The following is a 26,589-nucleotide window of genomic DNA, read 5'->3' as shown; positions in this document are numbered from 1 at the left end:
CCAGTGGCGGGTGGCCCACCGTACTCATGTGACATCTTTCTGAACGGCTCGGGGTCACTGCAACGTCAGAGCCATGGTGGTGACTGTGTCTTTCAGTCTCTCAGCGACAACCACAGTTTCACAGACAAGAACGCTGTCAGGAAATGAGTTATCTTAGATCACATCCATCAAATCAGAATACACCAGATGAAGGCATGAGGGTTATGTCCACTTAACTAGATTATATCGGGAATATCAGATTATATCCAGTATGAAAGATAATGTTGAATATTTCAGATTACGTCTGGTATATCAGATAATATCCAGTACACTAGATTATACCCAGAAAAATCAGATGTTTTCCAATTAACCAGATTAAATGCAGTATATCAGATTTTATCCAGTTAACTAAATTATATCCAGTTAACCAGATTATATCCAGTTAACCAGATTATATCAGTTAACCAGATTATATCCAGTTAACTAAATTATATCCAGTTAACCAGATTATATCCAGTTAACAGATTATATCCAGTTAACCAGATTATATCCAGTTAACAGATTATATCCAGTTAACCATATTATATCAGTTAACCAGATTATATCCAGTTAACAGATTATATCCAGTTAACCAGATTATATCAGTTAACCAGATTATATCCAGTTAACCAGATTATATCAATTAACCAGATTATATCCAGTTAGCTAAATTATATCTAGTTAACAGATTATATCCAGTTTACCAGATTATATCCAGTTAACAGATTATATCCAGTTAACCAGATTATATCCAGTTAGCTAAATTATATCTAGTTAACAGATTATATCCAGCTAACAGATTATATCCAGTATGAAAGATAATATTGAATATTTCAGATTACGTCTGGTATATCAGATAATATCCAGTACACTAGATTATACCCAGAAAAATCAGATGTTTTCCAATTAACCAGATTAAATGCAGTATATCAGATTTTATCCAGTTAACTAAATTATATCCAGTTAACAGATTATATCCAGTTAACCAGATAAAATCAATTAACCAGATTATATCCAGTTAACCAGATAAAATCAATTAACCAGATTATATCAGTTAACCAGATTATATCCAGTTAACAGATTATATCCAGTTAACCAGGTTATATCAGTTAACCAGATTATATCCAGTTAACAGATTATATCCAGTTAACCAGATTATATCCAGTTAACAGATTATATCCAGTTAACCAGATTACATACAGTTAACATATTATATCCAGTTAACCAGATTATATCCAGTTCACCAGATTATATCCAGTTCACCAGATTATATCCAGCTAACTAGATTATAATTATAACCAGATAATAGCCAGTAAAGCAGGTTTTATTCAGCATGGTAAGTCAAGGTAAACATTTAAAATGTCTGACTCATCCTCATACTTTGACCTCTTGGTCAATAATCCTGCCTGGCAGAACGTGAGACAGACAGAGACCAGGAGACAGACTCACGAGGGACTCTGCTGGATTTGGTTCTGAGGTTCTGCTCGGTTTGGATAATGGTAGAACCAACATGGTTACTGCTGCTGTTTCTGCTGCCCAGCTGCCTGGCGGATGAAGGTACGTTCTCATTCCATTCTTCTTCTGGCTGCTGATGGACACAGTTGCTGCAGTAACAGAAGACAATGATTAAAGTTCATGACTGCTGGTGAAGCCTCTATGATCAGAAGTAACTTTCAAAACTTCTTTCTGTACAAATACACACATATTGAAGCATTTAAAGAAATTGTCGTTTCCTAATCCTGACCCAAAATAGTTACTTCCAATTTTTCAGAAATCTTTTTGCAAAAGTTCTGGTTTACCTGGAAACCTTTTGTCCAAACTTGACCCGTTGAAAATCTTGCGACAGGCACCCAAGCACAGCCTTTGGGGCCAGAAACATGAAACAAACGGACAAAGTCGATCCTGAATGGCAAATCAACGCAAAGACTACCAGACAATATCACAGAAGCTAAAAAGGCTTGGTTAAAATGTAAACTACATAGCAACTTCAAGCTAAAATATATACTAAATAAAAACAACTGGAATCTGAGATGTACAATACCAGGAACATACAGAAGCTAAAGTGTGGACTGAAAAAGCTTTGAGCTTCGAAGTAATTATAAATGGGTACCTCTGAGGGTTAGGGTCAAGGGTCAGCGATAAAAAATAAATAACAAACACAATGCTTCACAGACAGAGTCGCAGCGAGCTGGGGCCTCGCCTGATGCACGGAGAGAAGCAAACGGCAAAACTAATAGTTAGGTCATATAGGTTTCCATTTGTTTGGTGTCCACTTGGTTATTTAGTTAGTTAGAGCTGCTTAGCAAACTAGCTACCACGCTGACAAAGCTACCAGGCTCTTCTGGATTTGAACTGTCTCTCATTTGTGTCTAGTCTTCCTGAACAGCCAGCAGGCCTCAAAGGTGCTGGTGAGGAGCCGACGAGCCAATCAGCTGTTTGAGGAGGTGAAACCAGGTGAGTCACCCGCCTTGGAGAATCATGAAACCTGAAGGAGCATCACTGTGTCTGACAGTCAATTACTACACACAAGGTAACCTGGAGAGGGAGTGTGTGGAGGAAATCTGTGACCATGAGGAAGCCAGAGAGGTGTTTGAACAGACGGATAAAACGGTACCACATCCCTCTCTTTGTCTGATTCTCTTCCCTCAATGGTGAAAGCTTCCTCACTCCTACTTTCATCTGTTCCCTCCAGGAGAACTTCTGGGCCAAATATCTGGGTACGTACAATTCGTGTGTTCAGTTAACACACCCCGGGATGCTAACATTAGCTTAGCTTAGCATAAAGTCTGAAAGCAAAGCTAGGTAACTAAATCCAGTGAAATTTGATTTATGTTTGTCGGAGTAAATTTCTTTATGAGTTGTCAGCTGATTTGTTTTTGGTTTGATTTTCTTTGTTTTAATCTTCACTGCTGAACGCAGCGATGTGATAATCGAAGTAGTGGAGACTTGTAGTTTGATCCGATGTGTTTGGAATTGCAAACATGACCAAAGTCCCAAACATGGCTACACAAACATCCCGCTTTCTCTCCAGACTGTCAAGGAACCCAGCTGGACAGAACCCTGAAGAACATCGACATAGTCAGAGAATGCACGGAAGGTAGATCAGAACCCACAAGTGTAAAATGAGTCTGACCCAGTACACGCACTAAAGACTGCACGTGTGTGTGTGTCTGTTTGCGTGTGTGCTGTTGTGCGTGTGTGTGTTCAGGTCAGTGTATCTCTGGGAAAGGAGTGAACTATGAAGGGAACATCAACATCACCATGTCAGGGAGAAAGTGCCAGGGTTGGAGTCACAGCTTTCCACATCCCATCCTAAGGTACCCCTGATCAATCAGTCACTGCCAAACTAATAACTGATCAAATAAAACGCATTGTAGTACCAAGGAACAGTGAAGAAGTAGATCAGTTCATCATGAGGCTGTCCGCTCTGTCAGGGAGTACAACGCGTCCGAGCCCGGAAGCATCCTGAAAGAGAACTTCTGTCGGAACCCTGACAGCCATCCTGATGGTCCCTGGTGTTTCACTGAGGACCCGACAGTCCAGAGGGAGTTCTGCAGGGTCCCCATATGTGGCAAGTATCTGATCCTGGTGCAGCTCAAGTGGATTATTACACTGCTGCTACTGCTGCCAGCATTAGCATTAGCATCTCCATAATGAAGAAGTCTGTTTTTCTGTAAAGGTGAGGCCTTCACTCCGCCCACGGTGGCCCCTAAACCAATCAAAACAGGTGAATGTTTAGCTAACTATGGCATGGACTACACGGGTGACCTGGCTGTCACCTTGGGCGGTCACACCTGTCTGCAGTGGTCATTGCCAGAGGTCACGGCCCTCAGCAAGGATAAGGAGTTCTTCCCTGAGGTGAGTCTGCAGGGTAACAAGTGCCGGAACCCTGACAACGACCTCGAGGGCCCCTGGTGCTACGTGAAGATTTCTGGCAATGTGACAGTGGACTACTGCGACCTCGAGCCCTGCGGTAAATACAAGTTGCATTGACACCAGTTCAACCAATATAGGACACTGGCTCCACCCTTCATCTGCCCCCCCAGATGTCCCCCTGCTGGGAGATGAGCTGACATCAGAGGCAGGGGACCGGGAGCGCTCCGTCCTCACACCTGCTAGGAAAACCTTCTTCAACCCTCGCACCTTCGGACAAGGAGAGACTGGTAAGTTCCACCCGACTGCTGCTCAGCCTCCCATTGGACAACTGATCGAAGCGAAGTAAAATCTGGTCAACTGGACGTAAGTTTATCTTGAAGACGTTTCACCTCTCATCCGAGAGGCTTCTTCAGTTCTAGTGAAGAGTGTGGAAACTCCAGCTTATAAACCTATGTGGGAGTGGTCAGTGCTATTGTGGTGGAAACGACCCTCCCCAGACTCACCTGGCCTCCCCAAACGACAGTCGTTGTGCGGTGTCAGGGAGTTTCAGGGGTGGTCGTTAGGGAGTTACACCAACCACTCAGATGCTAATGGGCTGTGCTGGCAGCAGCCGTTCCACATGGGTCTTTCAGCTGAGCTCTTTGGGGAAGTTTTGAAAGGACTTGGTTGTAAATAGGTGAAAGGAAATGTCGCAGTCCACCTCCTCTGTTCAAAGATGGTTTCTCTATCCTGACGTGGATGGCTTCTTTAACTCCTCTTTCAAACCATCTGTCCTCTCTGTCCAGGATTTGGACATGGTCGTCCTGGAAGGAGTGGCTTTCCTCCTTGAGGTGGAGGAAAACCGCTGAGTCCTGTCCTCCAGAGTTGGCTCTTCTATGTTGTATTGTCTTCTATGTCTACAACATAGAAGAGCCAACTCTGGAGGACTGGACTCAGCGGTTTTCCTCCACCTCACCTGAGTGGTCAGTGAAACTCCCTAACGACCACCCCTGAAACTCCCTGACACCGCACAACGACTGTCGTTTGGGGAGGCCAGGTGAGTCTCGGGAGGGTCGTTTCCACCACAATAGCACTGACCACTCCCACACAGGTTTATAAGCTGGAGCTTCCACACTCTTCACTAGAACTGAAGAAGCCTCTCGGATGAGAGGTGAAACGTCTTCAAGATAAACTTACGTCCAGTTGACCAGATTTTACTTTGCTTCAATCTACGATGACCTGGATGAATGAGAACCTACACAGACATTGGTCAACTGAATTGTAGACTGGATAACTGACTGGTCCACTGGCTGGTTACCTGGCAGGGCAAACCAGTTAGCAGGTTAAGTGGCTGGCTGTCTGGGTGACAGGTAGAGTAACTGTTTAAGCAGCTGGTTAACTAGTTCATTGGCTGGTTAACTGGTCGAGTGGCTGGTGTGTTGCAGTGTGCGGACAGCGCCCCTTGTTTGAGAAAGTGGGCCGTGAGGATGCCAAGGAGAAGGAGCTGCTGGAGTCGTACCGAGGGCAACGCATTGTTGGGGGAGATGACGCTGAGGTGGCCTCAGCTCCATGGTAACCCTGCGGAGATCACCAGCCTGTCTCCATGGTGATGTGGCACCTTGTTCTGAACATGTCCATCGTGCCCTCCAGGCAGGTGATGCTCTACAAGCGCAGTCCTCAGGAGCTGCTTTGTGGTGCCAGCCTGATCAGCGATCAGTGGATCCTCACTGCCGCTCACTGCATCCTCTACCCGCCCTGGAACAAGAACTTCACCTTCAAGGACATCCTGGTCCGCCTGGGCAAACACAACCGTGCCAAGTAAGAGGGTCCGGCTGCATGTCGCCACCGCCACTGCTGATCCCTGACACACACTCACCCCTGATCTTTGCAGGTTTGAACGCGCAACTGAGAAGATTGTAGCCATCGATGAAATCATTGTTCACCCGAAGTACAACTGGAGGGAAAACCTGAACCGAGACATCGCGCTGCTGCACATGAGGCTGCCAGTTGTCTTCAGCGACCGCATCCACCCTGTCTGCCTCCCCAGCAAGCAGGTGGCGAGGACGTAAGACGACATGTGGTTCAGGCGAAGCAGAGTCGGACTGACTGACAGCACACGTGTCCAAACATGGCAGCTGTGATGGTCAGGTGATCACGGTGGGTCAGACGTTCTTTTTCTGCCTCCAACAGTTTGATGTCCGAAGGCTTCAAAGGCAGAGTCACTGGCTGGGGCAACTTGAAGGAAACGTGGAACCCGTCAGCAAGGAACTTACCCACCGTTCTCCAGCAGATCCACCTGCCAATCGTGGACCAGGACATCTGCGGAAGCTCCACCTCTGTCCGCATCACAAACAACATGTTCTGTGCTGGTAAATATTGATCTTTTTCTGTTCGTGAGCGATTCCCCGTGACATCCACTCACCCTCCGACGTGCTGCAGGCTATAACCCTGAAGACTCCCAGCGAGGCGATGCCTGTGAGGGGGACAGCGGTGGCCCGTTTGTCATGAAGGTGAGATCTTCCATTGTTGTCACACGCATCTAAAGCAGGTGAACTCTGTGGTTGTGGAGTCTCAGGTGAATGAGGCCTAAAGGTGGCGATATCTCTGCTGTTCCTACGGGTCCTTGTGAGGGGTTCACAGACAGCCGTCACCACGGCCCTCTGACCCCCGACAACCTGGACAAATGTCTGATAGCATCAGAACTCCAGGATAACCATGTGACTGCGAGCACCAGCATCACCGATGGCTATGAACCAACCAGTGAGAACCAGGCAGGAGGTTATCCAGGAGGTGCTGTCGCGATACCGCCTGTCCAGGAGGTGGTGTCCCGAGACACTGTGTGTTGATGTCTGACCAGTGTAGATCAGTGTAGCGATGCTGGTGCTTAACTATGAAGCCCACAGATGTGTGTGTGTGTGTGTGTGTGTTCAGTACCCGGCAGAAAACCGCTGGTACCAGATTGGCATCGTGTCATGGGGCGAGGGCTGCGATCGTGACGGCAAGTATGGCTTCTACACGCACCTGTTCAGGATGAGCCGCTGGATAAGGAAGGTCATAGACAAGTCAGGAGGAAGCGACGATGACTAGACTGCCTTGCAACGTGGTGCCAATAAAGTTTGTTCATGTCCACCTGAAGTCACTTCAGTTTTAGCAGAATGTGGAAAGAAAATCTCCATGGCAACAGGATCGACAATAAAATGTATCTTGTGTGGTTGTTGAGTTTTGTTTGAGGAGAAAAAGCAACATTTTCTGACTGATGATGAACTCAAATATTCGCTGGATATTCCAACATGCTGTGAGGCCACACCCCCTCAGTTACACACAGCCCAATCCTTCATTGTTGTGATATAGAGTCATTTTAGTTTCATGTTTCATTACGGTTGAGTTGGATTGTGGTTTTCCACTGGGACCACATTTGTCCTCCGTGCAGCTCAGACTGCTCGATGTTCCAGTTCATGAAACATGGGAACGTGATCCCAGAGCAATATTTGGATTTTCATCAACACATTTTTCATCATAAATGTTCTTTACTGCATTTTTGACTTCAATCTTGGTTATTCTGCACTCGATTCAATTTCCCAATTTCACAATAACAATACAAAAGTTCACTCACAATAAACACAGATTGAAGAGCGTCCCTGTGAGTACATTCAGGACACTCCTCACCTCTGACATGTTCTTCATGGTAACTGTTCACAAAGACAAACGTAGGAAATATTATGTCACGTTAGTTTGACAAACTCAGGAACCAAACTACAAGTCAGTGTGTGTCCGACATCAGCCCAGCTGCCTCAGTGCCGGCCGTTCTGTGAGTCAGCAGGTGGCGGTTGAGGTGGGTCTTGCGGGTGTAGCTCTTGGGACAAGAGACACAGGCGTAGGGACGGACATTGCTGTGCGACAACATGTGCTTCTTCAGGTCGAACTTCCTCCTCAAACACTTGCCGCATTCTGGACAAGAGAATGGCTTCTCTCCTGGCAACACAGACAGGAATTTAGTCCCAGCGTGGCTAACAACACTCACGAATGCCAAGCACACGTAGCCACCAGGCGCGTACTGGCATGTGTATGAGCCTGCAGCGTACTAGCCTGGAGCAAGCGTACTAGCTTGATGCATCTTAGCCTGGAGTGTACTGGCCTGATGTGTCCTAGCATCATGCATCTTAGCCTGCAGTGTACTGGCCTGATGTGTCCTAGCATCATGCATCTTAGCCTGCAGTGTACTGGCCTGATGTGTCCTAGCATCATGCATCTTAGCCTGCAGTGTACTGGGCTGATGTGTCCTAGCATCATGCATCTTAGCCTGCAGTGTACTGGGCTGATGTGTCCTAGCATCATGCATCTTAGCCTGGAGCATTCTATCTTTGAACATACTAATGTGATACATACTAGCCTGAAGCAGACCACCTTCATGCAAAATGAAGTCCAGTTGCCTTCACGTAACTCTTAGAATACTAGTCTGATGTAAACTAGCCTGGACTGTACTAGCCTTGAGCTTACTAGCATGTAGCGTACCAGTGTGGATGCGACGGTGTTCGGTCAGGTGACAGGAGATGGAGAAGGACTTGCCACAGTCCAGGCAGGTGTAGGGCCGCTCGCCGGTGTGCGTCCTCATGTGTTTCTGCAGGTCCCCTCCCGACGGCCAGCCTTTACCACACACCGTGCACACGTACGGCCGTTCGCCAGTGTGCCGCCGCACATGCACGTTCAGGCCGGCGAGTGCGGTAAAGTCTTTGGGGCAGTAGGGGCAGCGATAAGGCCGCTCGCCGGTGTGTGTCCGCAGGTGCCCCTCCAGGCCGTCGCGCGTTTTGAAGCGCTTCCCACACTGAGGACACAGGTAGCGACTGTCCGCATTATGGCTGGCACGGTGGGACTGGAGGCCTGTCAGCGAGCCGTATGTCTTGTTGCACTGGTCACACTGGTAGGAGCGGAAGGTGTGCGTGCGCTGGTGTATACGCAGCTGAGTCACACCTGCGGAGAGACACCCCAACAGTTGATGATGTGGTGTAACACAGGGTGGGTCACAGATGTGACGTTACTGACCAGCTCACCTGAAAAGGTCTGGTCACAGAAGCGGCAGCTGTAGCTGGGCTCGGCGCCCTCCACCGAGTGCGTCTGCAGGTGTCGCAGCAACTGTGTCTGTGAGTTGAACGCCTGCGAACAGACGGTGCAGGAAAGGTCGGGCAAACGGTGCTGCAGCCGGTGGGCGTCTCTTTCCTTGGATGACTTGAACACCTTGTCACAGGAACTGCAGGTGAACCCGCCCCTGTCCAGGTGTGTCTGCTTGTGATTGGTCAGGCTGGACAGGTGGTGGAATTCCTTGTCACACTGGCCACACTGGTAGATGGGGCGGGTCCGGTGGCTCCGCTGGTGGGACAGCAGCTCTGCTTTACTTCTGAAGACAGCGGCGCACTGGAAGCAGGCATGGCTCCTGACGGGGCGGGGCTCGGGGACACACGACTCAGGGGGGCGGGACTCCTCTTCCTGACTGCCAGGTCGAGTTGGCAGGTTAGCAGTTGCCAGTGTCTTTAAGGTGGAGCCACAGGATTTGTTGGTCCGCAAATGTCGGATGACCTAAAGACAGATGGACAGAGCTGATTGGTTGTCATCTGCTTAAGTCCTTGACTTGGTGCTGACTCGTAACTGCTCCATAACAGATGTGACAGTTACCCCACTCCACCTGTCAGACCATTTCTTGGTCAAATTTGCGGCTGCCTTTCCGCAATTGCAGACACCCACACAGACGGTTTCCTTCCTCAGAAACCTGAGGTCCCTCACTGCAGCACAGCTGTCTGATGAGGTGAACTCCGTCATGCCCGACCACTCGCACTTCTCCTCACTTTCTGTTAATGAGGTTTCAGAAACACTCTGTTCCTCTCTGACATCCTCTCTGGACAAACTCTGCCCCCTGGTGTCCAAACCAGCCAAGAAAAAACAACCAAGTCCATGGCTCTCTGAAGTTCTGAGAGAACAAAGAGCTGGACTCAGGGCAGCAGAAAGAAAGTGGCGTAAATCCCAAGAACCCACTGACTTGTCCTTATACAAACAGAAACTTGCCTCCTTCACCTCATGCTTACAGTCCGCTAAGAAAGCCTTCTATCAGAACAAGATCTGTGCCACTTCTGATTCCAGAAAACTGTTTATGGCGTTTAACTCCTTGCTTTCTCCTCCAGTTGCTCAGCCTTCCACTGCGCTGACTTCAGACATGTTTGCCTCCTTTTTTACTGAAAAGGTTGCTGCAACCAGTTCTCTGTGCCTGACCAGTCCAGTCAGCACCAACCTGCCACTGCTGCTTCACTCTTCTCCTTTGCTCCCCTGAGCCAAGATGAAGTCTCTTGACTTCTCCTGAGCTCAAAACCTACAACTTGTCCTCTCGATCCAATACCCACCAGCATCCTGCAGACCATTTTGCCCTCTATCAAACCTGCAGTCACACACATTGTCAATTCCTCCCTGGAAACTGGCATTTTCCCTGCTACTTTTAAGCAGGCCCGTGTCACCCCACTGCTCAAAAAGCCTCATCTCAACCCCGCCAAGGTTGACAACTACAGGCCAGTATCACTTCTGCCATTCCTGTCAAAAATACTGGAGCGCTCAGTATTTAACCAGGTCTCTGAACATCTGCGGAACAACAACCTACTTGACTCTTTTCAGTCTGGCTTCAGGTGTGACCACTCCACTGAGACCGCACTCCTGTCAGTCCCTGAGTCACTGAGACGAGCTCGACCTGCTGGTCAGTGCTCTGTCCTACTTCTGCTGGACCTGTCTGCTGCCTTCGACACGGTGAACCATCACATTCTCCTCTCCACACTCTCTGAGCTCGGCATATCTGGTTCTGCCTTGTTGTGGTTCAAGTCCTACCTCACAGGCAGATCCTTCAGAGTGTCATGGCGAGGAAAGGTGTCTAGGTCACATGGCCTATCGACTGGGGTTCCTCAGGGGTCAGTGCTTGGTCCCCTTCTCTTCTCTCTGTACACCACCTCACTTGGTGCAGTGATCCGCTCCCATGGCTTCTCCTACCACTGTTATGCTGACGACACTCAGCTTCTCCTCTCTTTCCCACCTGATGACAGAACGGTCTCAGGTCGTATATCAGCGTGTCTGGCTGATATCTCCACATGGATGAAGGAACGCCTCCTTCAACTGAATCTCTCTAAGACTGAACTTATGGTCTTTCCAGCTTGTCCATCTGTTCAGCCTCAAGTCAGTGTCCAACTTGACTCGAGCCTACTTGTGCCCACAAACTCAGCCAGAAACCTGGGTGTCATGATTGATGACCAGCTGACCTTTAAGGTTCATGTGGCCTCAGTTTCTCGGTCTTGCCGTTATGCCCTCTACAACATCAGGAAGATCAGACCCTTCCTGACCCAACAGACCACACAGATTCTGGTTCAGGCTCTTGTCATCTCACGCATTGACTACTGCAACTCTCTTCTGGCAGGCCTCCCTGCAGGCTCATTCAAGCCTCTGCAGATGATCCAGAATGCAGCAGCACGTCTGGTCTTCAACCAGCCCAAAAGGGCGCATGTCACCCCGCTGCTGGTTTCTCTTCACTGGCTTCCAGTGGCAGCCAGGATCAAATTCAAGGCACTTCTCTTGGCTTACAAAACAATCCCAAGAACGGCTCCAGCCTACCTGGAATCCCTGATCCAGGTCTACTCTCCTTCTCGCCCACTACGCTCTGCATGCCAAAGACGCCTGGTGCTTCCAGCCCAGCGCTGCTCCAAATCTCTAGCCAGACTCTTCTCTTCTGTTGTTCCCAAATGGTAGAACCAACTACTGAACTCTGTGTGTTCTGCTGAGTCCCTTTCTACTTTTAAGAGACAATTGAAGACTCAATTGTTCAGAGAGCACCGAGGCACTGAACCTGACTCTGCTCCTCTTTGTCCTGTGGTAGAATCAGTCAGAGGGTCCAAGACCCAGCACTTAGTGACTATGTAGCACTAACTGTGTTGTGTCATGTAGTATGTTTGTCAAAAAAAAAAGAGACGGGGGGGGCGACACTTCTTCTGCCACTAGATGGCAGTACCTGTGACCAAATCACAACTGAAGCACTTTTGCGCTACTGTGGGTTTTTCCTTCAGTCTGAATTCTTGCTTGTGTTGAATGCTAAATGAAATTGTAGAATTGTGCCACCTCTGATGCAGTGGCAGTGGCCAACACTCACCTGAGAGCGGTAGATGAAGCACTTGGAACACTGTGGACACTTGTGAGCAACCCGTTGAGAATTATGGGATATGCGGTAGAGAGCATTGGCAGTGATGTCAGAGCAAGGTGGATCGGATTGGTCATCTGTGGAGAGAAGCAGGTCGTGAGTCAGACTGTAAGAAGAGGTGCATGATGTCACTGGTGGGCGTGCATTTACCTGCGTCCTCTGATTGGTCAACCAAGTCTCCTGGTGAGTCCTTCAGCCTGACAGGAAACAGCTGATTTAGGTCAAGAGGACACAGGAAGTGGAACTAATGGATACAGACGCCTCACCGGTCATCGTCCAGGATCCCAGGTATGACATCACTGCCCACTTCCAAGCTGTCATTGGATGCCTCCTCCTCAACGTGTGACATCACCTGACCGATCATAGACGTTTCCTCATCTTCCATCATCACCACCACCTCCTCCTTCACCAGCTCCACATCTAATGTGACAGGGCACGCCACGCCAGGTGCCAGGTCTGACTGGCCCTCTTCGATGCTGGACAGAGGCTCTGGATTGGTTGGTTGAGTGAAAAGGGGGTGGGACCAGGTGGAGAGGAGGAGCTTCTCAGCATCACAATCGACTAAAGACAGAGAAATATTGATCACAATAAAAGTGCAGGCAAAAAGAAGTGCAGACACATGTGGAGGCACGTACCTGAGGTGGTGACTCGTCCCAGCTGACTGCTCTGATTGGTCAGCAACACCTTCAACTCCTCCTTGTCTGCCGCCTGCAGACACACCTCCAGACCACCGGGGGTGGCGTCGAGCCATGAGGCAGCCTGAGAGACAAACATGAGTGGATGATGAGTCTGAGGTCTCTTCTACATCTGGAAGAAGAATGGCTAGACAGGAAGTCACCTGTTTGAAGTCTGGGATGGGGAACAGCTGGTCGATGCGGGACAGGAAGTCAGACACGAGCGTCTGGAGAGCACCGTCAAAGCTCTGGTTGAAGACATCCTGACGGAGAGTGAAACCAAACGTTAGCGAAGACGCTCGTCCACAGCTGCTACTGTGTCCACCATGTGGTTGCTGCCCTGACCTGCAGGAGGCGCCGTCTCTCTGCCGTCGTCAAGTTCACAGCCAGAATCGCCAGAGCGGATGAGCAGGCATCGACCTCCAGCTCCGGCTGACAGTGACACCACTGATTCAGTCATCACATGCTGGTCACGTGACCAACCACGTCACAGTGACTACACAGCAAATTTAAGCTTTTTATTTTTTAAACAATTTGGAATATAGATTTCATGGTAACAATTAAAAAAGAAATTCTTCCCATTTTTGCTGATTTCATTCAAATTTTGTCATTTTAACTATTTTCCCCCAATAAAAAAACACAAAGAAAAAACAAATTCTTAAAAAATGTGACTTACTTCACATCATTGACTGTCAAATATCGAACGACAACAATGAGAAGCACCAGCAATTCACTCAGTGGGTTCCTTTTCACATTTTCAGCTCATTCATTCACACGCCTCCTCTTACCGTTTCCCCGGAGACAGAGCACTTCCAACCCGGGGGGGCGTGGCCAGTCTGAGGCTGGGTGTGGCTGAGGGTCACCTGAAGCGACAGATGTGTGTCACAAACCAGCTGGACTCGTATTCTGTTGGAGCTCAAACACTTTTCTACTTCTGGGTAGATTTTATTGTGAAAAACATGACTGTCAATCACATGTGTGAAGCTGTGTTGAGTGTGTGAGTGTGTGTGTGCGTGCATGTATGTGTGTGCATGTATGTGTTTGTGTGTGTGCGTGCGTGCGTGTGTCAACACACCTTGGCCCTCAGTGACAGCAGCAGCAGACTCTTCTGGTGGCCTGTCAGCAGCTGAGGGATGGCCTCAGTAACCAGGGAAACAAAGTCCTCCAGCATCCCATAATGCTTCACGCTTTGCTGCTGCACCACCTGCCACATGGCCGCCGTCAGCAGGCGGAGGGGAGGGACCAGGAGGCGCAGGGAGGAGAAGGGGAGAGGGGACGCTATGGAGGGACACCAAAACACAGCAAAGCATTAATGGGGCTGCTATTAAATTGTTAATGACGCTCCTTTTCTCCTGTGACTCGCCGCCACCACCGGCATCATCACATTCAGATGCATCACCAGCATTTCTGCAGGTGGACCTGTAATAATCAGGTGTGTCAGCAGCACTGACCTACAGGAGGACACCACAGTTACGATCCTTATGATTATGGTTGTTATGGTCATTATGGTCATGATCATGGTTGTTATGGTCATTATGGTTATGATAATGGTTGTTATGGTCATTATGGTTATGATAATGGTTGTTATGGTTATGATTGTGGTTGTTTTTGTCATTATGGTTATGATAATGGTTGTTATGGTCATTATGGTTATGATAATGGTTGTTATGGTTATGATTATAGTTGTTCTGGTCATTATGGATATGATTATGGTCATTATGGTTATGATAATGGTTGTTATGGTTATGATAATGGTTGTTATGGTTATGATAATGGTTGTTATGTCATTATGGACATGATTATGGTCATTATGGTTATGATAATTGTTGTTATGGCTATGATTGTGGTTGTTATGGTCATTATGGTTATGATAATGGTTGTTACGGTTATGATTGTGGTTGTTTTTGTCATTATGGTTATGATTATGGTCATTGTGGTTATGATCATGGTTGTTATGGTCATTATGGTTATGATCATGGTTGTTATTGTCATTATGGTTATGATTGTGGTTGATATGGCCACTATGGTTATGATAATGGTTGTTATGGTCATTGTGGTTATGATTATGGTTGTTATGGTCATTGTGGTTATGATTATGGTTGTTATGGTTATGATTATGGTTGTTATTGTCATTATGGTTATGATTGTGGTTGATATGGCCACTATGGTTATGATAATGGTTGTTATGGTCATTGTGGTTATGATTATGGTTGTTATGGTCATTGTGGTTATGATTATGGTTGTTATGGTTATGATTATGGTTTTTATGGTTATGATTGTGGTTGATATGGTCATTATTGTTATGATTATGGATGTTATGGCCACTATGGTTATGGTCATTGTGGTTATGATTATGGTTGATATGGCCACTATGGTTATGATAATGGTTGTTATGGTCATTGTGGTTATGATTATGGTTGTTATGGTCATTGTGGTTATGATTATGGTTGTTATGGTTATGATTATGGTTGTTATGGTCATTATTGTTATGATTATGGTTGTTATGGCCACTATGGTGATAATCATTATGGTTGTTATGGTCAATATGGTTATGATTATGATTATGATCATGGTTGTTATGGTTATTATGGTTGTGATCGTCTTCATCCATTGTTGGCAGTCTCGGTAACACCAGACACCACTAGAGGGAAGGGAACTCTATGGATGGCGACTTCGCAGTGACTCATAAAACCAGAATAAAGACATTTTCCAAATTGTAACCAACCAGTTCCTCCTGTAGCCTGTTGCTCACACGCCAAACGGAAACCTGTTTGTTGAAAATGAATTTGGATTCCTAAACACAGGGTGGCACCGGGCTGCTGGACCCATGCAGCCATCGATCCGTACCGTGGCAGCACAGGAACCAGCCGGAAATCGGGTGCAGAATTACGGGATCACTCGAAGTTAATTCCCGGTGTGGCTTTGCTGGACTGAGGCGTTTATGCCGAACACAGCAATGTTAGCAGGTCGCTTATTTCAGCCACGTAGTCGTGTCGTCACGGGTTTACGCCATACAAGCTGAGGCTGAGATGCTAAACGTCATGTTTGTGCATGAGGGAGCCTGCGAGGCGGCAGAGACGGAGGCGAGCGACTCGCTGCTGCTTCGCCTGGCAAACGGGGCTCGTCCCGGTTGGACCGCGGCAGACAGAACACCGAACACCGGCAGCACCTACCCATCCCGCCCGCCACCAGCACAGCCACGCTTCACCTCTCCTGGGCAGAACCAGAACCCAGCGGGCTCACCGAGCTAACGGCTAGTGGTTACAGTCCGGCCGTCGGCCGCTTCGCCATCTTACCGGAAGTGACGAAACAATAACTGTGAGTTGTTTTGTTTGTCTGTTTTTTGCTCCCCACAGCTGAATCTTTACCCCAGCAACTTAGTACTAACCTGCCAAAGCTTTTATTAGTTTAGCTTAGTTTTATTCCTTAATTTAGAAGATAATAGCAATGTAATGGATTTAATATGTTGGGAGCATCAAACCGACTGTGGCCTGCTGAGGACAATGGAGACAAATATGTTTGTGCAGCTGAACTATGGAACTACGTGAGCTGCGACAGAGAATGTGCTGCTTAAAAAGGTGTCACTAAATCCCAGGTACCAGCGAATGGAGAAGCTGAAGCGCTGTCTTGTTGCTCACCTGTCACCTGCTGCGACACAGATCCAGTAAGCCGGTTTAAATCTCCCTGTCATCCACCTGGACTTCCCTAAATGGATTATCAGGCTGCCAGCAGCAGCACAGACAGCACAGGGAATCAGAACCTGGGGCTTTGAAGGGAACAGACTTGGTTTTTCATTCATCTTTTTCTTGATTTGTGTGAAGTCCCAAGAGTCCATCCTTGCCATCTGCTGGTGGATCTGCTGCTCAGATCGTCTGTGTCTTCATCTGTCCATCGACCCCTCCTGGACTCCACCCGTTGGCTGACGTAGCTGTGACCAGCTGCACCAGTTGGCCTGCGTACCACCAATGTAGCATTGGTTTGAGGTTTCTGCTGAGCCCGGATGTACCCGACTGCTGCCAAGCCTGACAGTGGCTGAGACTTTTAGTGAGCCAAGGTATAATAAAACCCAAGAGTGACTTTGCCTTTATGTTTGTTAGCTTGTACGTGACTTAGCCTGACTTGTAGTTGGCGTGGTTACTGTTCTGCAAAGCTAACTGTGATGTGACGTCGCTTGGCTTGGTTGGCTCACTGCTACATCGCCCATGTGAATCAGACATGTTCACAGGGTCTAGTTAGGACTTAATTTTGTTATAATTTAGGATGTTTGGAAGCTAACCTAGCTTAGCATCCTGATTATAAGATATTGTGGCTGGAGTTTAGCCAGGTTGTGAAGGAGGCTGGCTTTATCTGCACCGTGGGCATTGAGATTGTCACCATGGAGCCAGATCAAGAAGAAGCTGACGTGTTTCCAGAAGATCCAAACCTGTTGAACGAGGAGGAAGAGGAAGAAGAGGAGGAGGAGGAGGAGGAGGAAGATGCAAGGATCTTCAGCGCCTGGATGCAGCAGTATCGAAGTGGCGAGCGGTGGAAGAAAATTGAGGAGGAAGAGGTGGCCGAGGGAGGAAGAGCTGAAAGCCAAAGCAGCTTAGAGACGCCTGTTCGCATGAGGACTGACCGCCGGGCGTCGCTGCCGTGTCCGGTAACAGTTAGCATTAGCATTAGCATTCACTCACTGAAGATGTCAATGTCATCATCTGCATAGCTTCTACATTATTGATGTGTGTATGGCAGTTTGGTCCTGACAGAGCAGCGTCGTCATGGGGCGGAGTGAGCTGGGGTTGTCTAATCTGCCACCAGTTAAAGCTGCTAACCAGATAAACGCCACCTAATCTCTGTCCAGGCCACTCTGTCGGCCATGCAGCTGTCTCGTCTCCACTCGTCCACGCGGGCTCCAGTGACAGCCAGTGTCCTGCTGCGGCGGTCCTCATCACGCCGCCTCTTGCCTTCGCCTCAGGAGGCTGCCACTCCCACTCCTGCCCCTGAGAGAAGATCCTCCCTCATACCCACCATCCCCAAGGCCACCACAACAGAAAGGCGGGGCCAGTTCAGGAGGCGCAACGTCATGTCACTGGTGGGTGGAGACAATAACAAAGTTGTTAGCTTTCTAGGGTTAGCTTAGCTTAACATGCATGCTGGTGTGTGTCTGTCCAACAGGTGTAGTTGCAGTTTAGCATTATTCTTGTGTTGCAATTAGCATCTTAGCAGCCCCTTCATGTCTTGTGAATGAAGTGAGTGTGAAATGTCGGTGTGTTTGTGTCAGAGCGATGCCGACAGCGTGTGTCTGATCTGCCACAATGACCTGAACCGAGGCGCCGCCGGCACCAAGGAGCTGCCCTGCTCTCACGTCTTCCACCAGGAGGTAAGGCCACACCCCTCACAGCCATTCAGCATGCCTCTCCAGTAATGACACCAGCACTGGTGTGTGTGTGTGTCTCAGTGTATCGAGGAGTGGTTGTGGAGGAAACAGTCTTGTCCCACGTGTCACGTTCAAGTCGTTCTGCCTCAGCCCGTCTACTGGAGTTCCACCAGGGTCAAGGTCCCCTGAGGGCGCAGGGAGGCAGTGACATCACACTGATTCAGTGACATCATCAGGAGGACAGCAGTACTTGATCAGGACAGGAAATCAATCTCATTATGCAAAGGGAAGCAGTGTTCATAACAGGCCAACTGACGGACAACCACAGTAACCTCATCATGTGTGTTTTCAAATTGTTTTTCAATAAAGTTGACTGGAACAGTGAGGTGTGACATTTGTGGATTCTGTGTAAACACAAACAGCAGGTGGTCTGTCAGTCTGTTCACGCGAGTTCCCCAAACGTCATCAACACGAGTGACGGCTCCAGGAAAACCACCAAAAATATGAATTGTGTGAGAGGGAGGACGACACTGGAGGCTGCCGCTGACGGGGAGAGCAGCACGTCACTGCGGGGAAACAGCGCTCCGTGCATGTCGTGGCCTGAGGTGGAACTGCAGGCGGAAGTGCGGCACCTGTTGAAAACCTTGAAATAAAAGTTGTCCAGCTGAGCCTGCGAGCACCTGCGAAGCTTCTGAAAGACTGTAGCACCCCAGGACCCCTCGGCCCGGACCGGAAGACCACATGGACAAACTGAGGAAGGTTGTGAGCGGCCAGGAGGATGGAGGCAGCGACGGAATCCTGGAGGTGACCGTTACTAGCATCCCGCTTAGCTTCCCCATGCTAACCTGAGCTAACAATCACAACTCCAGTAAAACTGCAAGAACTGCGGTCGGCAGGGCTAAGGGGCTCCTTCTGCTGCTGGGAGGGATCACGTGGTTCAAATATAAAGGAACAAGCCCGTAATTTCCGCTTTCCTCTCAACCATATGCTGCATGAACCCTGCAGGAGGAGCCCTGCTAACAGTAGCGACGGCAACTCCTGAGTCCACGGCTTCATTTGAATTAAAAGATGATAATAAAAGGCGTGTTTGCTTGAATAAACCTGTGAATACATCCATCCACCATGGATGATGGGTAACCCACCGTGTGAGTGACGTCACTGCGTCCCAGTGGTGGTAAACACAAGCATGCAGGTGACTGCGATGATGTCATCCCACAGAGAGCCAATCAGGCATCCACACTGGCCTGGGGCACCAGGATGAAGGGCTTCCTGATCTGCTTCATTTTGGGTGTGTTGAGCTCCATCTTGGTGAGTGGGCGTGGCCTCCTGCTCCATGGCAACAGCCTTTCTGCCTGTCCATCCCTATGGTAACAGCCAATCTGTCTCTCTGGATGTAGGGCACTTGTCTCCTGTGGCTCCCAGGTGTCGGCCTGGCTGTGTTCGCTGTCCTCTACAGCGTGGGAAACATCTGTGCGCTTGCCAGGTAGTGACCTGACCCGGTCCGGCCTGACCCGGGCCGGCTGGTGCTGGTCATATTGGTGGGATACAGATAAGTGTAATATTCCTTCAGTTCTGGATACAAGCACCAACTCTGGCACACGGGCTCCTAGGGGATTGCGCTTTGGACAGAAACCGTTAGCCACATAGAAATTCAAGATAGCGGCCATTTTTCAAGATGGCATATTCCGTTTCACAATAAAATCCCACGGACTTGTATGATTTGAATGATACTGGTATCAAGTCATACATTTTTAACTGTGTGCAGTGTGGACTCAGTCATTGGCCTCCTTGTCCCTTAGATCCGTCTCCCAGTTCTAATCTCACGCTAAATTAGAGGTCCGTGTGTCCTCTGACTGGCTGAAGAGCAGGTCCGTCTCACCCATCGCTCTGTGTTCAGTCTCCACCCTTCAAACTGTTTGGCTTGGGTGGTTAACCCGTCGAGGCAGGGTTTTTTTTGTCTTTTCCTTTTTTATTCTTTTGTTTTTTTGATATTTTTTCTCACATGTAGGCAGTAGGCCTGTGCTTGTCTTTCACTTATTGTCTTGCTACCTGCCTCTGTGGCACGCCTAGCATGCTCAAAGATGCGCGTGTCAGCTTCTTCATGACCGCACGGTGCCGCCCAGCCAGACTGGGAGTGCTGCTGCTGACAGCATCCTCATCCTTGGTCACATGACCCCATTTGGCGTGGCCTCACGTGCTCCCTATCAGCCAGAAGGCTGAACAGCTCGGCTCCCTCAGGAGTGTCCATGGGTACAAACTCAGAATCTACAAACTGAAAAATGTATGATTTGCCAAGATCATTAAAATAGGAGACGTCTTTGTGATTTTATTGTGAAATGCAGTAACGCAGTTGGTGCTTGTATCCAGAACTGCCCCACTGATAAACAACATTACCCATCATGCCCAAGGGCCAGCTGAGGAGAAGCTGCTCTCTGGGGGTGGCCTCTGTCACACATCCCAGCATGCAGCACTGTAAAGACCATGACGTGTCTGCTGTGTTCCAGCACCATGTTCCTGATCGGACCGCTCCGCCAGCTCAAGACCATGTGTGCCCCGGAGCGAGCGCTGGCCACCGTCATCATGCTGGTGAGAGGGCCCTCCGGGGACCTGTGCTACTGTTGCAGCTAGGGTCCCTGACCACATCCACCATTTCCTGTCTGTGCATCACATGAAAGGGGCGGAGCCAGCAGAAGAACTGAAACCCTCACAAATGTACAACACATATAATCTATAATCTATAATCTGTTACATAGCAGTAGAAGCTGTGACTCTCGGTCAGTGGGCGGAACTTGTATCTTAGCATCTGGCCTGCTTTGGGGTGGGTTGCCATGGTGACCCATTCAACCACCAGAGAATCCTGAGTTGAGGTTATCTGGCAATCCTGTTTCCTAGTACACACCCCTGGTCTCTCTCTCTCTCTCATTCTCTCTCTCTCTCACACACGCGCACACACACGTGTGTTAATATGGCATCAAAACTTTGGTTTGGGCCTTGTTGTCACGGTAACAGTTTGTCCATCTGCAGGTCTGTCTGGCGCTGACACTGTGTGCAGCTTTCTGGGTGAGAAAGACACAAAAATGCACAAACAAACACATGCACACACACACTCACTCACACACACACACACACATATATATTTATATATATAACAAATACACACAAACACAGATACACACTCTCACTCACACACACGTATAACAAAAAAATATACACAAACACAAATACATACACTCACTCACACACATGTACAACAAACAAATATACACAAACACAGATACACACACTCACTCACACATGTATAACAAACAAATATACACAAACACAAATACACACTCACTCACACATGTATAACAAACAAATATACACAAACACAGATACACACTCTCACTCACTCACACGTATAACAAACAAATATACACAAACAAATACACACACTCACTCACACACATGTATAACAAACAAATATACACAAACACAAATACACACTCTCACTCACACACATGTATAACAAACACATATACACAAACACAGATACACACACTCACTCACACACATGTATAACAAACAAATATACACAAACACAGATACACACTCACTCACACGTATAACAAACAAATACACACAAACACAAATACATACACTCACTCACACACATGTACAACAAACAAATATACACAAATACACACTCTCACTCACACATGTATAACAAACAAATATACACAAACACAAATACACACTCTCTCACACATGTACAACAAACAAATATACACAAACACAAATACACACACTCACTCACACACATGTACAACAAACAAATATACACAAACAAATATACACAAACACAGATAAACACTCTCACTCACACGTATAACAAACAAATATACACAAACACAGATACACACTCACTCACACACGTATAACAAACAAATATACACAAACAAATATACACAAACACAGATACACACTCACACGTATAACAAACAAATATACACAAACACAGATACACACACTCACTCACACACATGTACAACAAACATATACACAAACACAAATACACACACTCACTCACTCACAAGTATAACAAACAAATATACACAAACACAAATACACACACTCACTCACACACATGTACAACAAACATATACACAAACACAAATACACACACTCACTCACTCACAAGTATAACAAACAAATATACACAAACACAAATACACACACTCACTCATACACATGTACAACAAACATATACACAAACACAAATACACACACTCACTCACTCACAAGTATAACAAACAAATATACACAAACACAAATACACACACTCACTCACAGACATGTATAACAAACAAATATACACAAACACAGATACACACTCACACGTATAACAAACAAATATACACAAACACAGATACACACACTCACACACACATGTACAACAAACATATGCACAAACACAAATACACACACTCACTCACTCACAAGTATAACAAACAAATATACACAAACACAAATACACACACTCACTCACACACATGTATAACAAATATACACAAACACAGATACACACTCTCACTCACACACATGTAATACAAACAAATTTACACAAACAGACACACTCTCACTCATGCACATGTATTACAAACAAATTTACACAAACACAGGCACACACTCACTCACACATGTACAACAAACAAATTTACACAAACACAGATACACACACTCACTCACACATATGTATAACAAACAAATATACACAAACACAGATATACACTCTCACTCACACACATGTACAACAAACATATACACAAACACAAATACACACACTCACTCACTCACAAGTATAACAAACTAATATACACAAACACAAATACACACACTCACTCACACACTTGTATAACAAATATACACAAACACAGATACACACTCTCACTCACACACATGTAATACAAACAAATTTACACAAACAGACACACTCTCACTCACACACATGTATTACAAACAAATTTACACAAACACAGGCACACACTCACTCACACATGTACAACAAACAAATTTACACAAACACAGATACACACACTCACTCACACATATGTATAACAAACAAATATACACAAACACAGATACACACTCTCACTCACTCATTCACACTCACTCTCACACACTCACTCACACGCTCACACTCACTCACGCTCTCTCACTCACTCTCAATCACACTCTCACTCACTCACACTCTCACTTACTCACACTCTCACTCACTCTCACTCTCACTCACTCACACTCTCACTCACACTCTCACTCACTCTCACTCACACTCTCACTCACACTCTCACTCACACTCACTCACTCTCACTCACTCACACGCTCACTCACTCACACTCTCACTCACTCACACTCTCACTCACTCACTCACACTCACTCACACTCTCACTCACACGCTCACTCACACGCTCACTCACACTCTCACTCACTTACACTCACACTCTCACTCACTCACACTCACTCACTCTCACACACTCACACTCTCATGCTCTCTCACTCACTCACACTCTCACTCACTCACTCTCTCTCACTCATACTCTCACTTACTGACACTCTCACTCACTCACACTCTTACTCACACTCTCACTCACTCACACTCTCACTCACACTCTCACTCACTCACACTCTCACTCACTCTCACTCACACTCTGACACTCACTCACTCACACTCTCACTCACACTCTCTCTCACTCACACTCTCTCACTCTCACTCACTCTCACTCACACTCTGACACTCACTCACTCACACTCTCACTCACACACTCACTCACACACTCACTCACTCTCACACACTCACGCTCACTAACTCTCACTCACACTCACTCTCACACACTCTCACTCACTCACACTCTCACGCTCACTCACTGTCACTCACACTCACTCTCACTCACACGTATAACAAACAAATTTACACAAACACAGACACACACTCACTCACACATGTACAACAAACAAATTTACACAAACACAGATACACACACTCACTCACACACATGTATAACAAACAAATATACACAAACACAGATACACACTCTCACTCACTCACACTCTCACTCACTCACTCTCACACACACTCACTCTCACTCACACTCTCACTCACTCACACTCTCACACACTCTCACTCACTCTCACTCACACTCTCACTCACACTCACTCACTCTCACTTACTCACACTCACTCACACTCTCACTCACTCACACGCTCACTCACACTCTCACTCACTCACACTCTCACTCACTCACTCACACTCACTCTCACACTCTCACGCTCACTAACTCACACTCACTCTCACACACTCTCACTCACTCACACTCTCACGCTCACTAACTCACTCTCACTCACACTCACTCTCACTCACACGTATAACAAACAAATTTACACAAACACAGACACACACTCACTCACACATGTACAACAAACAAATTTACACAAATACAGATACACACACTCACTCACACACATGTCTCACTCACTCACACTCACACTCACTCACACTCTCACTCACTCACACTCTCACTCACACTCTCACTCATACTCTCACTTACTGACACTCTCACTCACTCACACTCACACTCACTCACACTCTCACTCACTCACACTCTCACTCACACTCTCACTCATACTCTCACTTACTGACACTCTCACTCACTCACACTCTCACTCACACTCTCTCTCACTCACACTCTCACTCACTCACACTCTCACTCACTCACACTCTCACTCACTCTCACTCACACTCTGACACTCACTCACTCACTCACACTCTCACTCACACTCTCTCTCACTCACACTCTCTCACTCACACTCTCTTTCACTCACACTCTGACACTCACTCACTCACTCACACACTCACTCACTCTCACTCACACTCACTCACTCACACTCTCACTCACTCACTCACTCACACTCTCACACTCACTCACTCACTCACTCACACTCTTACTCACTCACTCTCACTCACACTCTCACTCACTTACTCTCACTCACACTCTCACACTCACTCACTCTCACTCACACTCTCACACTCACTCTCACTCACACTCTCACTCACTCACACTCTCACTCACACTCTCACTCACACTCTCACTCAAACTCACACACATGTGAGCTGCACAGTTTTAAGAGGAGAGGATGAATTTAGGTTTTTCTACCTCAACTGTCCTTCTAGTGGAAGAATAACGGCCTGGCACTGCTCTTCTGTATCCTCCAGTTCCTGGCCTTCACCTGGTAGAACACACACACACACACACACACACACACACACACACACACATATATACATACATACATATATATATACATATATATATATATACACATATATATACATATATATATATACACATATATATATACATATATATATACACATATATATGTATATATATGTATATATACACATATATACATATATATATAAATAAATGTACACAAACACATATATACACACATAAATAAACATACATTTATACACAAATGTATTTGTACATACACAAATGTGTATATATGTGTATATACATACGTTTATAAACATATGTGTATAAATATATACTGTACCTATACATAAACATATATATGTTTATAAATATATGTGTATTTATATGTATATATACATATATATGCATATATAAATTTTGGAGTAATTGGGTCATGAGTGGGCGGAGTCACCTGTGCTGTGTTAACTCCTCCTCCTGTGCTCCTCGCCGCAGGTACGGCCTCTCATACGTCCCCTTTGCCAGGTAACACACAAACACACACACGTTAGAGGTGGAGCTGCTGCGTGGTGTGTTTAATTTTCTCGTCCATGTCTTTCAGGGACGCCGTCATCAAGTTATTCTCTCTCTGTATCTGAGTGACCAATCAGGAAGCGTTTCCATGGAGACCAGCCTGTCAGCTTTATGTTGTGTTTTCTTTCATGCTTGTTATTTATTTCCCCCTTAAGGGACTGGAATGTTTGCTTTTGCAAACAGAACATGTGACGATGATCCACCATAGAACGCTGGAGCAGGGGGCTCAACACGGGGCCGGGGGACCCCCGGGGGTCTCAGGGTTACTTTTATTTACCTGCTGGTGAAAGACTTCTTTAACATTAATTTGAAGTGTTGCAATGTAGTTATACTTTGTTTTTTAAACTGATATCTTTGATTTGATTGTTCTGATGCGTGTGGTTCTGACGGTCCAGATTTGTGTGTGTGTGTGTGTGTGTGTGTGTGTGTGTGTGTGTTTTCAAGTTTCACGTTCACTTGTTTAAATCCTGTAAGATGGAAAAGATTTGATGCTGCTGACTGGAACGCTCAGGAATAAAAAATAAATCTGTTAAAGCGAGGAGGGAGCTGAGGGAAGACACACACTCATACGTTCACACAATCACTCATTCAGACACATAACACTCACTCATTCACACTCACTCACTCGCTCATTCACTCATTCATTCA

At 46.8% G+C, this 26,589-nt stretch overlaps 4 protein-coding genes across 5 annotated transcripts; 3 read left to right on the top strand and 1 right to left on the bottom strand.

Annotated features, from left to right (window-relative positions):
• The first annotated feature begins 1,418 nt into the window (after positions 1 to 1,418).
• f2 (coagulation factor II (thrombin)) lies at positions 1,419 to 7,084 on the top strand. The gene is made up of 15 exons (XM_086202636.1): positions 1,419 to 1,575; positions 2,392 to 2,472; positions 2,549 to 2,628; positions 2,711 to 2,735; positions 3,050 to 3,115; positions 3,227 to 3,335; positions 3,453 to 3,589; positions 3,698 to 3,991; positions 4,065 to 4,181; positions 5,319 to 5,445; positions 5,524 to 5,691; positions 5,765 to 5,938; positions 6,064 to 6,242; positions 6,313 to 6,383; positions 6,805 to 7,084. Exons 1-15 carry the CDS (start codon positions 1,515 to 1,517, stop codon positions 6,958 to 6,960), a joined length of 1,845 nt encoding a protein of 614 aa, XP_086058762.1. The 5' UTR covers positions 1,419 to 1,514; the 3' UTR covers positions 6,961 to 7,084.
• A 39-nt stretch (positions 7,085 to 7,123) lies between these two features.
• On the bottom strand, positions 7,124 to 17,537 carry LOC147272906 (uncharacterized). 2 transcript variants are annotated; one of them, XM_086202627.1, is made up of 12 exons: positions 16,398 to 17,537; positions 13,835 to 14,037; positions 13,548 to 13,622; positions 13,105 to 13,191; positions 12,924 to 13,022; positions 12,721 to 12,844; positions 12,352 to 12,646; positions 12,236 to 12,282; positions 12,038 to 12,162; positions 8,922 to 9,444; positions 8,386 to 8,841; positions 7,124 to 7,845 (listed from the first exon to the last, which is right to left on the bottom strand). In XM_086202627.1, exons 2-12 carry the CDS (start codon positions 13,970 to 13,972, stop codon positions 7,634 to 7,636), a joined length of 2,181 nt encoding a protein of 726 aa, XP_086058753.1. In that variant the 5' UTR covers positions 13,973 to 14,037; positions 16,398 to 17,537; the 3' UTR covers positions 7,124 to 7,633. The 2 variants fall into 2 exon arrangements, with proteins under 2 accessions (XP_086058753.1, XP_086058752.1); XM_086202626.1 differs by lacking the exon at positions 16,398 to 17,537 and adding an exon at positions 15,933 to 16,056 and having other exon boundaries at positions 7,125 to 7,845.
• Positions 16,107 to 18,500, top strand: LOC147272905 (uncharacterized). Its single transcript, XM_086202678.1, has 4 exons — positions 16,107 to 17,398; positions 17,600 to 17,830; positions 18,020 to 18,118; positions 18,197 to 18,500. The coding sequence occupies exons 1-4, from the start codon at positions 17,135 to 17,137 to the stop codon at positions 18,302 to 18,304; spliced, it is 702 nt and encodes a 233-aa protein (XP_086058804.1). The 5' UTR covers positions 16,107 to 17,134; the 3' UTR covers positions 18,305 to 18,500.
• A 148-nt stretch (positions 18,501 to 18,648) lies between these two features.
• On the top strand, positions 18,649 to 26,103 carry sft2d2b (SFT2 domain containing 2b). The gene is made up of 8 exons (XM_086202683.1): positions 18,649 to 18,919; positions 19,334 to 19,423; positions 19,513 to 19,598; positions 20,620 to 20,701; positions 21,140 to 21,175; positions 25,323 to 25,381; positions 25,864 to 25,893; positions 25,970 to 26,103. Exons 1-8 carry the CDS (start codon positions 18,857 to 18,859, stop codon positions 26,004 to 26,006), a joined length of 483 nt encoding a protein of 160 aa, XP_086058809.1. The 5' UTR covers positions 18,649 to 18,856; the 3' UTR covers positions 26,007 to 26,103.
• The last annotated feature ends 486 nt before the right edge of the window (positions 26,104 to 26,589 follow it).

This window comes from Aulostomus chinensis, chromosome 1, assembly GCF_037954235.1.
Source record: "Aulostomus chinensis isolate RoL2024-O1b breed Wild chromosome 1, RoL_Achi_v1.0, whole genome shotgun sequence".
Taxonomy (NCBI): Eukaryota; Metazoa; Chordata; class Actinopteri; order Syngnathiformes; family Aulostomidae; genus Aulostomus; species Aulostomus chinensis.
The sequence above is the reverse complement of the archived record's forward strand: the minus strand, read 5'-3'. Positions and strand labels throughout refer to the sequence as shown.